Raw genomic sequence first — 15,798 nt, forward strand, 5'->3', positions numbered from 1 at the left:
ACTTTCTGTTCCAATCCCATTCTCCCTCCCTGTTCCACCATGAATGCTTTGTACAATTTTTATGCATCCTTCGGTTGTGAAGTTACTGCTCTATATTTTTCTGATTGATCATTAAGTTATGCTGGCTTTTGAGAATTGCCTCCATAATCCTGAAGCAAAGGCTTTTTACTTGGCGTGCTCTTTGCTTTTGGAATGCCTTTTCTGGCAAGGACAGGCATTTTGGTTTGACTATGAGTCTTAAGTTACAATTCAAGGCTAATTTGTTCAGTTAGGTTCTACTCGAAGCAGCTCTGTTTCTCACTGTTAAGTGCTCCAAGAGGCTGCTTAGTTGAAGGGTGTGCTGTAAGCTCAAGATGTAATATACTTATATTGTACTTGATTATCAGTTTTCAAAACAGCTGCATGCTTTGATATCTGTGTAAGGAAATATCAGAAGATAATATACCATTGGTATTTATTACTCTATAATTAAGGATGTGTCAGTGTTTCCCTTTTAAAAAAACCCCCTATTTTCAGAAATTCATATCTCAGGCATAAATTTCCCTATGAATTACAGTCTAATACCATATTAGAAGTATCTCCTTTTTAAGTTATGCCTCCCCTTCCTTTTCTTTCTGGGGAAATAAGTTTCAGGATGTAATTTCTGGGTTATCTATTTGAGATGAGAGGAAGCAGGCCCTCCCTATGCTGCACAAGTAAAGGTGCTTCTGCCACTGATGCCACGTGCTCCGGCTGCCCTAGGCCTTTTGCACCGGGTGGGATAGCGGGGGCTGCCTTTTGGAGAAAGGGCCGGCCTTCTATTTATTCAATAGGCAACTTCTTGTATGATGTGAAAGGCAGTAAAGAAGACTCAGATATTCAGAAACAGCACAGGTACCACAAAGTCTGAGATTTTAGGACCAGGAATCAATTCTTTTGCATTCCTCTCCTTATGGTTACTTAGACTACAAGCGCAGCCAGGCCAGGAGGAACAGGAAATAAATTTACAGTCAGTTACTAGTAACTTCTTCATCCATGTTGCTTCTGACAGTAAGAGAAGCAGGAGAAGGAGGGAAGGCAGAAAAGTTGGACAGACAGAAATGTTCCCCTTCCCCTCCTTTAAGGGGTGGTCTTGACCAATCGAATTGACCACAACCTCCTGAAAAAGGCTAAGTTCTAGACCTACCTCTATCGCCATGGGACCCAAAGCAACTCAGACTCACCTCAGCCCTCAGTTTCCCCACATATAAAATGGGGAGGTTACAAAAATAAATGCTTACCAGGAGGGCCAGGAGAGTTACATGATGTATAAGTCCAGCAGCGTGTAAGACCACAGGGAGTGGCAGGGGCCTGGGATGGATGTAGAGACCCAGTGCCTCCCTCTAGGCACAATAATGGTCATAATAAAAACACTTACAATATCAGCAACACCGCAGGGCCTTTCATTCCCCTTCTACTACCAACTACGTGGGTCCTTTGCACTCTCTTGCCTGGTGAAGGGAGAAGTAGCAGGAACCAGGGGTCCCAGTGAGTCATGAACAGTGAATTTGGTGCTTCCTGAAAGACAGGGTGGTGACAGTGACACTATCCCATGCAGGGAAAGACTTACACCCAAAACATCTTTCTGTTTCTATAAGGCAGTCAGGCTCTTAGACAAGCCTTAATATGATGCCTTAATTTTCTCACTTGTGAAATGATGATGGAAACATTACATTTTCAAATATAAAGGACTTCAAATTCCTCAAGAAAAGTGTCACATAAGTATTTCTAGTAGAAAGCACATCTTCTAGCACTCCACCTTAGGTCTTCTAGTTAAATGCAGTAACTGATAGGACAGTAAACATTTTAGATTATCTCCCAGGAAACATCAACTATTTATAGCAGTTTATGGGAACAATGATGAACCTGTCCTAGGGTTGAAAGTCATTATCACAGAGATATGGGAGAGAATAAGGAATCGCCAAGGTGGTGATAAGTGATGGGAAGACCCCTGAAGGCACTGACCCTAAATTCCAATTTAGGAAAATGGGCCATAGGATCAGGGAGGATCCAGAAGTCCCACGTAACTCACATGAAGCTACGGCATCCTGAAGATACTAGGAGGACTCCTTTTCATGGCATGATGCCAATGAAAGTCTTGTGTCTTAAAGAGGAAAGGGGACAGGTAACAGTACAGGAAGTGGGCAGAGCGGTGAGCAGCTCAGAAAGCTCTGTGCCCTACCACAAAGCTCTGAAATTTTCAAGATAAAAAAAAACCCGGCTCACATAACAACTTCTTCCATCTTCCTCTCTTTACTCTTCAAAAGGGAGTTTATTGAGCTATAGGTTTCCATCTTATATTTGTAACACCACAAGTATTAGTTAGAAATGGTGATCAGCAGCCCCAGGAAACAGGAGCCCACAGACAGTCAAGTTTGACTTTCTTCCTAGTATGATTTGTTTCAGGGTCAAGGTTAGGTCCTTGGCTCCTGGTAAGCGGAGGCAAGTCTTCTCATGCAAAACTGGAGGTTAGGTCAGTTTCTTTCACCGTCTGAGGGAAAATGTTTTTCTGACTCCATCAATAGTTTAGAGTCGAGAAATGCTAAGGATGGCGTGGTAGCAAAATATTAGAGCCCTTATATTATGCATGGTAACCAAAGTATCTATAGCTCCTGTTAAAAGGTATACCCAATAATAACATTCAAGACGTGTAAAAAGCCATGAAAGGTAGAAATAAGCCTTTGTGTGCTATGACGCAGCTTAAGAAACAGACCATTAATTATACAGTAAGCGTGCCTCTCCCAGTTATACGTCTGGTCTTCCCACCGTCACTCCTCTGACTTAACCATTATTGTAAATTTGGTGTTAATTTCCAAGTTTGTTTTGTTATACTTAATCACATATGTACATATCTTTGAGCATCATGTAGAATTGTTTGCATATTTTTAAACTTTCCCAATTACATTTTAATGAATAATTTTGAAGGGAGGGAACACTATAGAAGCATCAGTTGTCCTGTATCTCAATTCAAATTTTAAAATGAAACGTTCTCTGGTTTTCCACTGAAACAGAAAGGCACTTAGGGTGATACTTGTCAATAGTCAATAGAAGAATAAAACTCATAGACTATGTCAACATTAAAAGACAGCATGGACTATCATTTGAAAACTGATTCTGTCACCCACAGAAAGTAAGCTGAGACTTAAATGAAAAAATTTTTGTGGCTCATAATATTTCTGGGTAGCAGATGCTTTCTCAAAAACAGATTTTACTTTTAAAAATATCAAATATAATTAACACCTTCAACATAAAATGAAATCTTTGCTTCCAGCTGCATTTCAAGGTGTTGAAATGAATTTGTGCAGCCCTCTATGGCTGAGTTTCCACTGACGTACTGATTGTGCTGCCTTCTTTACGCGGCATGTCTGAAGAGCTGAGGGCTAGAGCAGGGCTTGTATATTTAGCCGTATTTGAAGGATGCTTGTTAAACCAGGAGCATTTGGGGAAAGGCCTTTTGGCCTATTCCTGATTAACCTGGTATAAATGAGTAGGGGAAGAACTAGGTACTCTTCTATGCATTATAGAAACACTTAGCTAGAAACACAGATTAGTTAAATTCAGGACAAGCATTCTGCACATTGTATCAAGGTTGAAAATGGGCAGACTTTTAAAGACATTTACAATTAAAATTGGTTTAATGATAAATTTAAAAAGAATAAAATGAACAGAAGTGAATGTTAAAAACAACAAAAAATTTCCAAAACCATACTAAAAATAAGAAATAATGGGAGAAAAAAAAAAGAAATAATGGGAGTGTTTCCTCTCTTTAGTAAGGGAAACAGGAAATAAAGAGTCCACTTGTACTGTCCATTGTCTTCCGACTTTAACAACAGTAACCCTCCATGCCCCCATATCATGGCTGTTGAGAAGCACACATGCCTACACACACCCAGATACAGTTATCTTTTCAAATGTTAAGAATTACACATTTACAAAACTTTTTATTGCTTATTTGCATTGATACCGAATCCGACAGCATAGTTTTAAGAAGTGACCACTTTAATGTAAATTTTTATTCCGGAAATAATGCTGGGCACAGCTAAAGACAAAATGTGATCTGAGTTTATGGATGTAGAAAAAAATCTCCATACACAGGTAACTTACGATATTGTGTTTGCCAAAATCAGGCAAATATTTAAATGTTTTGGATGCACTATCTGAATAGTAATTAATGTTGTTTTCCCATCAATTAGTGAGAAAAACATATATGGGTAGTTGTACATATAATATCTTCACTATAAAATGTGAGCTCATTATTTTCAGGATAGTAAAACATAGTAAACTAAGCACTGTTTCTTGGCCGTGAGTGTATAGTATTATTTTGAGAGATGTCATCTATGACATGGCACCTTTCTGACTGAAGCATCTCTTTAGATGATAAACCCTGCTCAGGATAAGAGTCTAAGAACCTCTTAGGCATATTTATATCTTAACTTTTGCACTCAAAAGGAGCATAACTGATAGATTCCGAGTTCCACAGTCTCAGACCAGAAGGGACTTCTCAAATCATTCCTGAGCCCTTTGTTTATGGGTCGTGAGTAATTTGTTCAGTGCCTTCTCAGAAGGGGAGGAGGACTCAAAGCCAGTGCTGTGACGTCCATCACACACATGGCTCTCACACTGGTTAGGGAGGACTCTGTGCAAAGACAAAGCTTGTTGTTCCTGCTTCTTACTCTTCCTGCTTTTAAATTCCCTGGCTTCATGGGCCTTGAACTGCTGCTTTCTCTGATCTGCAAGATTGCCTCTATCTGGAGGGCTCTCTCTGGCCCCCTGACCTTGATCTATTTCCTGCTTATGCTTTTGCTACCTCTCAAATGGGTCCTACTAGACTTTTGAACTAGTGCCCGCTCTATCTCAGATGGCTGCTAGACCACTGAATCCTTCTAAAAGCCAGAGAGCCAGGCTTGGCCCTTGTTTCTCCCCCTCTCCCTGGCTGCTCCTCACTCTACAGCTTATAGAAGTCACTCATTTCAAAAGCTAGGAAAGTTACAATTTACCTGTCAGTAAACAGAAGATGGTTTATCAACAGACTTTACCTTAATGACTACAAATGTTTACCTCCTGCTTTCCAGAATGCAAAGAAAATCTTGGAAATGTCATAATATCTTGCAAACATTTGCAAAACAGATCCTTGTTCCTCCGGAAAAGAAACAATTGTATTCGTTGTCTCTGACACAAGGGAAGTGTTCAGTGAGAAACATACAGATAGATGTACACACTTACACTGAAATGAGATATGTTAATTAAAAATTGCAGTGGGCACTTTATTAAAAATTTATTTTACAATCTAGCCGTTCAAAACATCTTGACATCAACAAATACAGCAGCCTGACTATTGGAATCATAAGTGATTTATCTTGAAAAGATTATATTTGTAGCTGGATGCAAATATTTTTGACGGATATTTATATCAAAATTACTGGTTTTGTTAGAAGTATTTTGATATCTCTATTTTTATCCCTGGAAAAAAGTTAAAGCAAGTATCTCAGTGTTCATTTTATGGGCGAGAGGGCCCCACTTAGTGCATTTCCCATGTTTGTCTGAATTACAGCTGTTTATCTTGCAACTTTCTTTACGACAAATTAAATGCAAATGTAACTGTGAATCATGGGAATACCTGCCAGACCCCTTATTAATACCTTCGCTTAAAAACCCCTGTGCCAGGGAGTCATTAATTTGCTAAAAGAAAAGTGCTCAAGCAGCCCTTTGCCCACAAACAGTTCTGAGATGGCTGCCCAATTAGTCGGCAGCATTCTGATCCTCCTTTCAGACCCTGTGGCCCTTTGAGGACACAAGAAGGCTCCGATGATAACCTGGCAACCTAGGTAGAAACCCAGCCAAGTGAAAGCGTTTGAAGCTGCAGTTTGGCTGCCATCGTGTCGGCGAAAAGAAAGAATTCAGGCACCATGTCATCCAGTACAAAGGATAAAAACGGATTCAACCGGAAATTCAATGTGGCACCACATATGGGATACATGAGTGCGGTTATACAACAGGCCACATATTTTTTTTGAACAGTCTCCTCCATGTGATGCCGAGGACATGTGTAACCATCATAACGTCTCTAGGAATCTGTATTTAATTTGAGTTGGGGTGGTGGCAGGGATTGGAGATCTGAAGCCGCCACAGGTTTGTGGCAGATGGCTCTGTGTCAGCTATGACAAGCAGCCAGGCTCAGCTTCCTCTGCAGATTTTCTTTTCTCTCTGATCAGGTAAATATGGGCACACTCTGGAAAGTTCTACAGATTCTGCCTTAGGCTGCAAGTTTGTGACTTAGCCCCATCTGTCACAAATCTTCCCTAGGTTCTGCTGTAAGCAGAGACCTGAATTTACCATGTAGGGCTGCCCAAGAAAAAGGAGCCATTTCACCCTGTGAGGAGGGAGAGAAGAGAAAGCAATGAAGAAGCATTAACGACCCGAAAGACTACAGCATGCTGAAAATTCATATTGCAAATTTGCATAACTTACGTCAATTAGATTTCAAAAAGCCACCAAGTAAATGGTTCTCGAGTTTCATCACCTCAGGAAATCACAGTTTCTGATTGGTTTAAAGTGTAACTGTGTTTCCAACCATAGGGGAAAGCTGCCCCCCACCCTCTTTTCTTTTTTTTTTCCAATGGGTACATTCTACTGCACGCATATTTCCTGGTTTATGTTATGGATGACAACTATTAGAAGTTTATCATCCAACTTTTAACTTTTGTAAACATAAGATACGTAACACTCTTAATACACGTTTTTGTGAATGTGAATTTTACTTTTAAGTAGTGAAGGCACAAGAGACATGCCATTACTATTACGTGGAATTTATAAAGCACGTCAAGTTTACAAACGGGTTTATATTCATTATTTCATTACAGCAGGACCTCAGGGGGAAAATGCTATTAAGAATTAAGAAAAAAAGAATTCTTCCAAGTTTACAGATGAATCATATAGAGACCAAGAAGTTCACCTAGAGCCAGGCTACAAATTAGTAGCAGAAAAGAGCAGCAGCCAAAACCTCTAACTGATCTTAATCATCCCGAGTATATCTATTGTGCTAAAGAGTTTTTGCTTTTATTTATTTAGAGAAATCAAAGGAAAACCAAGCCAAACAAAATCAAGGAAAGAAGTGAAGAAAGAGGGAAAAGTAGGGGGAAGAGAGGGAGAGAGATCGAGGGAGAGAGATCGAGACCGAGAATTTGTCTTAAATTGTGCTGGTGCAATGGAGAGATTTTAGAAGTTCTAAAAATGTCACGCGCTTTTAAGTTTTCATGTTTAAGGAAAAAGGAATGACTCTGGAGGCGTGTTCATACTTGTGAGTACCACCTTATTCACATCTAGAGCAGAAGCTCAGATTAAAAGGGGGCTATACACTGACCAGTCTCTTGAAGGAAACAAAGTGGCTTGGCTGTGGTTTGGCGAGATGTAGCCTGATATAATTAAGACAACCACAAATGGCTTTTCTGGGCACTGAGTCTGAATTGTAAGCTTAATCATTGTTTGGAATCACTTTTAGGCAGAAATCTGAAAATTATCCTCTCCTCCAAATAACAGCAGGTTATAAAGGTTTCTGGAATGTTGAAGCACTTGAAGAGAACAAAATAAAAATCAGCTGCTATTATCTGAAAAAAGTTAAGAAACTACAGTTTATCCCATAAAGCAAAGGAAGGATGGTATCTCTTTTTTTTCAAGCAGAATATTGCTCCATTTGTAAATAAAAGTAAATGAAAAATTGGGTGTGAATGAAAATCTCCTCTGTTCGTCTGGGCGATATATACTTTATACAACTGTCCCATTTGTACTCTTGTGCTATTTTCAATACCGGTAACAAGGGGGTGAACATACATTTTCTTCTAAAGCATTTTAAAATATAATGATCAAAGGTTCTCTAAAAGCAAAAAGTACTGATCTCAAATAATTGTTGGGAATTTTTGGTAAGTAAACTCCCATAGTCAAAATGAGACCAAAAAATACAACTTCCTGGTATTAGATTTACTTGGGTTGTAAAAGAAAGCCCTGTGTTAGTGTAAGAAGTTAATCCTTGGCTGATTACTTTATGATTACTTCTAGAATCTTGTGTGTTCAAGTTCGGTTTAGGAGTTATAAAAGAGCTCCCCACTGCAGATGAAGTGAAAGCTGCTCTGTCTCTGTGGCAAGTGTGCGGCTGATGGGTCTAACCTACTTAGAAAAAGACGTGTCCTGAAAGTACAAGAAAGCTGCAGTCAATGGCTGAGCCTAGTGGCAAACTTTTTAAGAAATGGTTGTAGATTTTTAAAAATGCAGAACATGGTTTTAGGTTTTTAAAATCATTAAGAGACAATTTCTGCATGTATTTCTTTAAATATCTTAAGAAAAATGTGTGTGTGTGAGAGAGTGAGAGAGAAGGGAGAGAGAGAGAGAGAGAGGGAACACACTTGAATGCACATGAGGAATTTAAACATTTCAAGTCTGAAACCATTTCAGGTGAGAAGTCATGGGCACAGAGTTCTGTAGTAGAAAGAGTCACTTTAAGGAAAAAAAAAAGTATTAAATTCTGTTTCTGCTTTTCAGTTACTAGCATTCTGTTTCAAATCCTGCTTCAAGTTATAGTCCCCAAACTCTCACTCATATTGAAAGTATAATGTCTCATGTGAGAAAAAAGCCAAGTGTTAGTAGCCTTATTCTAGTCATTACATTTCTAAGTGTGAATCCAAATGAAAAACCCTATCCTAAAGTGAACTCTACATGATAAGTAGTTGAGATGACTTTGAAATGTAAACTTGTAACAACAACAAAAAAGAGTAAGGTGTAAAAATGTAAAAGGAGCAAATTAAAGAATTCAGTGACATTTTATCCTTTTAGATCTTAGAAGCATATGTTTTTAAAAGCAAAACAGTACTGTCCAATGGAATAAATCTAAAAGAAAAAAAACCCCAACACTCTCTCTATAGTACACACAAAAGTCTCTTCCATTGCATAAGAAAAGTAGGTAAAAAGCTGCTTTAGGGGCAATAATTCTCTGGTATTTAGTGTGGACAAATGTTACCTGAAATGTGTATATTGCTAAAACGTAAGGTTAAAAAAAATAGTGTAACATATTATATCTTAATTATAAAGTTTTATCAGGCATTCTTTTTCTGTTGTAGCTCTAAATCTTATTACAACAACTCAACTAGACCTGTGGTCCTTCCTGTGATTTTTACCAGTTTGTCCTGGAAATTGCATTATAAAGCTCTTGGTTACTTCTAATTCTTGGACTAATTTATTAATTTTTGAGATTAATTTTTGGATACAATGTCACTAAGATCTATGAATGAGGACATATATTAAAGTGTATAACAGATTTATGAGAAAAAACATCCATAGTAAAAAAAGTACATGAAATGAATTATATATATATATATTCTTATCAATGCTTATACATGAAACACTAATTTATAAAACTTTGAGCTGGACCATTTTAGGATGCATGGACTAAAAATATATGTAAACCATAGTAACATGAAAAAATATTTAAGGTATAGGCTATCTTTTAAGCTATAGGAGGAACAATTTGGTATATATACGACTAAGCTAATATTCTTTCAGAGTTTTTCCAGAAGTTGTTGGTAAAATAAACAATTATAGCTACGTTATGGCAATAGCCATATTAAAATATTTCAACTGGAGATCTTTTTTTTACTGTAACAAAAAGCAACCTGTTGCGGTAACTTTTGAAATGGTTACAGATCTGCAGATGCAAAATAACACGGATAATAAGGGTACCTGGAAGCAAAATTAAAAGCGGACACATTCTGATGGTGGAGCTACAATTATAAATGCTTCAACAGTCTCATCACGAGGTAAAAACATCCTCCTCCCCCTTTTTTGTACCTATATGCGGTGATGGGTGATAACTAAAACTTGTGGTGGTAATCATTTCACAATATATGTCCGTCATTATGCCGTACACCTTAAACTTATACAGTTGCAGTATCTCACTTACATCTCAATAAAACTGAAAAAAAAAAATGACCCAAAAATTCACCAGAAGGAAAAAAAATCAATAATTCAATGATAAACTCATTGAAAATAGCTTTGTGTCATATGTAGAAAATGAATCCATTTGTATTAATACATATTATTCTATTTCTTCAGTTTCATAATCTGCACATTTGGATAGTCTGTCACGTGGGAAACTACTAAATTAATATTTTACACAAACAAGACCACGACTGAACTTTCAAAATTAGGAAATCTGGATGTAAACCTTGGAAGACTGTTTTCTCTTTGAAGCTTCCCATGTATACGATACAATCGTATTGACTGAAGGAGTAACACTGAAGCCTGGAACTGTTCAGTCAGCATTTTAAACTATTATGAGCTACCTTCTGAACCATTGCCAAGTTAATAGACAATGAAAGATAATGAGCTTGAAATTGGGTGTTAAATTGCATTTTTGGTTCTCTCCCTTTTTCTTGAAGTTTAACTGTTTCCTGCAGAAACAGAGTCATGTTTTGATGTATCACTATGTAAATATGTATTTTAGGCCATGACAAGGGAAAGGGGAGAAAAAAGGCAGCAAACTGTATTTCATGTAGGAAGGTTATATATTAACATAGGAAAATTAAAATATGCTGGATTATAAAACTGCTAGATTGTAAACTATACTGGATTTATGTAAAATGAAGATGCTACATTCAAAGAATATAAAAAGGTATATTACTCATGGCCTAGAGCCACCTTCAAAACTCATAAAGCAGATTTATCCCAGTTCAATTACTTAGACTTTTAGTAGGGTCTTTTTGTGTTGTTATTTCAACAGTGTAAAATTCTTGATTCAAACAACGGAAAAGAGATAATGAATGAGGGAACTGAATGATGATGCTATTTAAACTCTTTTCCTTTTGCCTTTGCCACACAGAGAGGAGACTGACAGTCTAATTCTAAACAAACTGAGGGTTTTTATGTAATTTTACTAAACTGGACAAAGGAAACATTTGATTCTTGAAAATCATCTTTAAAGTAGGTAAAAAATGAACATCAAACTTCATGGATGTCATTCACCTGAATTTTTTGAGGACTGAAGATTTCATTATTATGGGAAGAAAGGCTTATCCTCATTAGTATAATTGTAGAATCTTTCCTTTACTTCCTTTTAAACTAATGAGTTACATTAATCCAGGTTCATTTTTATAAGCCTCTTGGGGCTAAATGTAAAGGACAGTCATCTTAGAAAACAATAAATTTAAAAAAAAGCATGTACCGTGCATTAAGTGCACGTATTTCATAAGACCTAGGTTAATACAACTGGCATCCAGTTTAATTAATCCTTATTAGTGTAACAACGAATATCCCTCCCTAGCATGTTTCCTTTAAACATTGGGATGTTAATTAAATGTTTTTTTTTAAGATTTTTCTTTGTACTTCAATATGGCATTTATACCACGTAAATCTCTTCTCAATAACTACCTCATAGAGATGTTTTCTTACAATATCTGGTTTCTTGCAGAAATTCTGGAGCCTTTTTGAAAGCTGTTCAGGTGTAGAATACAGATATTCAGCTGCAGGAAAAACAGATACATTTTTAATGAAACAAAAACCTCAAAGCACACACTCGATATTAGTCACTTTACTAATTAAAAATGCATATTGCTCTGTGCCGCCTCGTGTTTTACATTATTTAAGCATGATTTTATAAGGTTACCTCAGCTCACAAGGATGTTTAATGCTAAATAAGACTGTGTAGTTGTGCTGTTTAGACATCTCCTTTGGGTGATTAAAATACATTATTCTAATGTAACACAATGCATATGTGATATATTTAGTGATGAGAATTTTTTCAAAGAGCTAGTATGATAGCCGTGTGTACCCTGTATAACAGTTGCATATTATTAACTAGTCAATTGTTGAAATAATTTGGTGTGACTTTCAGTCCTCGATTTTTCTCTGTGTATATCATTAAAAAAAAAAATCTGTACGCAATTGCAGCAACACTGACCTGCTTATAAAAATCCATCATTATGGGATGTGTATGCTAACAATGAAGAATGCTATTTGAAAACTTGCTTTTTTGTTATCTTAGAAGAACAGATGGTAAATATAAGCTTACTCTAATGTATTAAAACACATACAATTTTCCTTAACACTAACATGTTGACTTGCCAAATAAACAATTGCTCCTGCCTAAGTTTATTTTCAAACTTTCTAATGCAGCACGAATCATGTATTAAATCTCAACAAAGATGAAAGTACATTAAAGCAGCTACCTGGAAATATTTCGGGATAAACCAAATCTTTGGGACAAAGTGGGTAACAACCACAATACACAGCTTCCAACCTAAAGAAATTTTGGAAAGAGGATGAAAATATATTAAAAAGACATTACCATCATAGCCAGAAAGTGGTTTTGTTTGTCTAAGTTAACAGTATGAGCCCAGAGTTAACTGGGAGGAAAAACGTGGTCGGCAGTACAATCCTAAAAGCCAGAGTTGCTCTTTTAAAAGATTTTATTGATCATATATGAATTTCATAGAACAGAACCAACAGCATATGTTTTGTTCACTGAATTAATCAAAGCGCAGCTCTGCATTTTTTTTTTTGTTTTTAAAATACTGTTTAACACATTTTATAATCAGCAGATAAACACATGTAACAACATGGTAAAGTATGGACAGCTTTTCTTAATAATGCTGCAAAGCCCCAGAATGTTCATTTTTCAAAATGTTTAAATAAAATAGCAAATACGTAACTTTAACACTGTAGCCGTAGAAATCATCGAGGCACTTTTAAAAGCACCAGAAAAAAAATTTACAATCTGTTGTGATGGGGCATTTTCATTTTAAGCTAAAGCTTCAAAATAGTTTGTTATTAGGCAAGATGTAAAACTATTCCTCCTTTTCTTGAAAAACTCTCATGAAGATTACCTTAATGAATATTTTACTTTTCTGACTCAAAATTCAGATCATTTTCCATTTTATCCAAAAAAAAAAAAAAAAAACTGTTATATATTATTAAACAAAGAAACAAGAAAGTTTTACTGTGTGAGAGGATTTCCCCCAGGACCACCTATAGGAAGTTTTTCTCCACGTCATAGTGGTAAGGGTTAAGTATAAGAAAGGTATTGCATCTCAATGGCTGTGTTAGCCCTGCATAATGGCTATTGATCTGACATATAATAAACCTTAAAGATACCACTGTAATTTCTGTTGGCTAGGAATTATGCAGTGAAATTCAAAACACTCTTTAAAATATGTTTATTTTATGAGAAACTTTGAATTGCATCCAAAATGTTGACCAAAGGCGGAATTTTATTTTGAACTGCAGATTTTTTTCAAACCAAGAATAGTTTGAAGTTATGTCAATGTTTACCTTGTTTATTTACAGTGACAAAGTACATGCAATTTAAGCTGTTTTTAAGTGGGTGATGTTTTCCCTATTTTATAACTGAAATTAGTTTAAATGAAAAGTATTTACTTCGAGCTGCAAAGTTTGGAAAAATACTGAGTTCAAAGTTTTGCTTGAGAGCTGCTAGCAGTTACAAGATAACACAGTGGACAGGCACAGGATCTAGTTACCGATGATTAATTTCAAAATCCAAACTAATATCTAACATTTTTTCTTTAAATAAATAGGGTACGTATAGAAATTCTTATGGTAAGCACAGCTATAAACTGCACTGTGACTGCATTATAAAACATTCACAAAAGTTTTGAGCACATAAACTGGGGATAGTCTTTATGAACCAAAAGAAAATATGCACTTTATCTGAAGACACTCAGTTTTAAAATGCTGTGCCAATCGAAAAGCAAATACATATGAACATTCTCTTATAATTACATAAAATGAAAAGAGTGAAGTCACAGGCATTTCAGAAAGTGCACATGTTATCTGCTTTTTAATAATGGATTTGAATTAGTGTTCTGTTCCCCGAAAGAAAATTGCAGGCCAAGTTACATTTTGAGTCATCGTGTGAGCATGTACTTTGCCATTTCCAAAAAACCTCTGCTAATTAAAATACAGTGAGAGAGGAATGGCATTATTTGATTTAGGAAGAAAAAAATTTACAAATTTGGATTCCAACTTTTATTTGTGAGTTATCCTATTTGTGGTTATATTTCTAATTCATCAAGAAAAAACAACCACCAGTTTTGGTTATAATTTTGACTTCAAAAATACTAAACCTTATTATACAAATTATTTATATCAAGACTATGTTTTAAAAGACATTAAATTTGCCACAATATTTTAAAAGAAATGTATAAAATTCATTCTCATAAGTTTCTCATATTTTGTTATTTTGAAGAAAATATTCATCCCATGACAATAATACAATTATTCATCATTTCAATTCTTATGCACTACCAGTTAAATAATAAATAGGGTTCCAATTGATCTATTGTTAAAATGACTAGCAAATGACCTTTTTATTCCAATTAACAAATCATCTGCTAAATCTATGAATCTTAATATTCAGATCTATTCACTTCAATTCATACAATTTATCTGCAAATAGTTGTTGGGCTTTTGATTCTAAATATAATTAGCTGATAATTTTGCTTGGCTGAATTACTTTTCTGGAGGGCCTGCAAAGGCTCTCAGTCGCATTATCTAGCAATAATGAATCTGATAGGTGAAATTTTTTACTGTAATGAGGATGAGACACAGTTGTGACACCTGAGTCTACTAATAACAGAAGACTGCTAATTATCGACAGCACTTTTTTGTGTGATGCAAGGAGAAAAAAAAAAATCCCTCATTATTAAAAAATAAAAAGTTACAATTATAAGTGACACCGGAGGAGAGTAAATAAAATGGAGTGATTAAAACATTGCTGCTTTAAGGGTGTTTTTAATTAAGTGGAAATGCTAATGTTGTCATACTTAGCAGATGGGATTAAAATTAGTTATTGTAAGTAACTCATATTTTATGTTATGGTTTCCACAGCATGTCTACAAGATCTAAGAAAGTGATACATTCCATAAGACATTTTAAAAATGAAATTCTCATACTCTTTACAACTCATAATAATGAACATCATGAATAAGCTATTGAAAAAAACCCTGCCAAGGATTTTACCATAGTGACTTAACTAGCAAGGAATGTAGCCATAATGTACCGGACTGCTGCAGTCTCCCTGATGGTATGTCTTTTGCTTTGCTGATTGTTGCATTCCCTATTTCATTCACACTCAACAAAAACAAAAGTTTGGTACGTGGGCATTTAGCCAACATCAAATGTGGTGTCAAGAAGGTAGGGCCTGCATGCAAGGAAAGATCATGACCACCCACTAAGGTGATGTTCTAAACTAAAACAGAGGATGCATCATGTAACTGCAGATAAAAACCTAATTGCACACTTTCTCCTACTTTATTTGTGTAAAATTTTCCATCTGCTACATCTAAAGATGTCTAAACTGTTAGTATCAAACCTGCATTCAGCTGCCAGCTGTGCACATTAAGGATTGCAAAACACTAAGTAAATGAGCCAGCGTGAAGCCGAGTGGTAGTGGTCCATCTGCCCAGGGCTGTGGGGATGGACCCCAGTACCTGGTCCTTTTCAGAGCTTGTCTTTGCTTCAGTGGATCAGAAAGAAAATTAGCCACATTTCTAAGTACCTCCATTTACAATACCCAATTTATCTGTATTTTCCTGGAGAACTTCTGTGTATCCGATGAGTATTCTTCTAGAGCAACTTAATGGAATTCATCTCTCTTTGAAGGTTCTTTGGACACATTGTAACAAAGACCATTTAGAAACTGTCTTTAATAGGTTGGCCGACAAAGTTCCGTACAATACTTGGTGCTATTTTGAAGGCGATTTTTAAGTAATTCTTTAACAA

At 36.0% G+C, this 15,798-nt stretch overlaps 1 protein-coding gene across 21 annotated transcripts in view; it reads right to left on the bottom strand.

Moving 5' to 3' along the window:
• Positions 1–15,798, bottom strand: part of GTDC1 (glycosyltransferase like domain containing 1) — a 375,875-nt gene that overhangs the window by 11,924 nt on the left and 348,153 nt on the right. For 18 of the 21 annotated variants that reach the window (XM_057744701.1, XM_057744700.1, XM_057744680.1 and 15 more), the window contains 2 exons: positions 12,228–12,298; positions 11,431–11,522 (listed from right to left, as the gene is read on the bottom strand). In XM_057744701.1, the coding sequence (XP_057600684.1) occupies positions 11,431–11,522; positions 12,228–12,298 (163 nt within the window). Of the gene's footprint in view, positions 1–4,081; positions 6,389–11,430; positions 11,523–12,227; positions 12,299–15,798 lie in introns of those variants that run through there. The other 3 variants (XM_057744702.1, XM_057744699.1, XM_057744698.1) reach the window with 1 other exon arrangement.

This window comes from Hippopotamus amphibius, chromosome 8, assembly GCF_030028045.1.
Source record: "Hippopotamus amphibius kiboko isolate mHipAmp2 chromosome 8, mHipAmp2.hap2, whole genome shotgun sequence".
In the NCBI taxonomy this organism is placed as follows: domain Eukaryota; kingdom Metazoa; phylum Chordata; class Mammalia; order Artiodactyla; family Hippopotamidae; genus Hippopotamus; species Hippopotamus amphibius.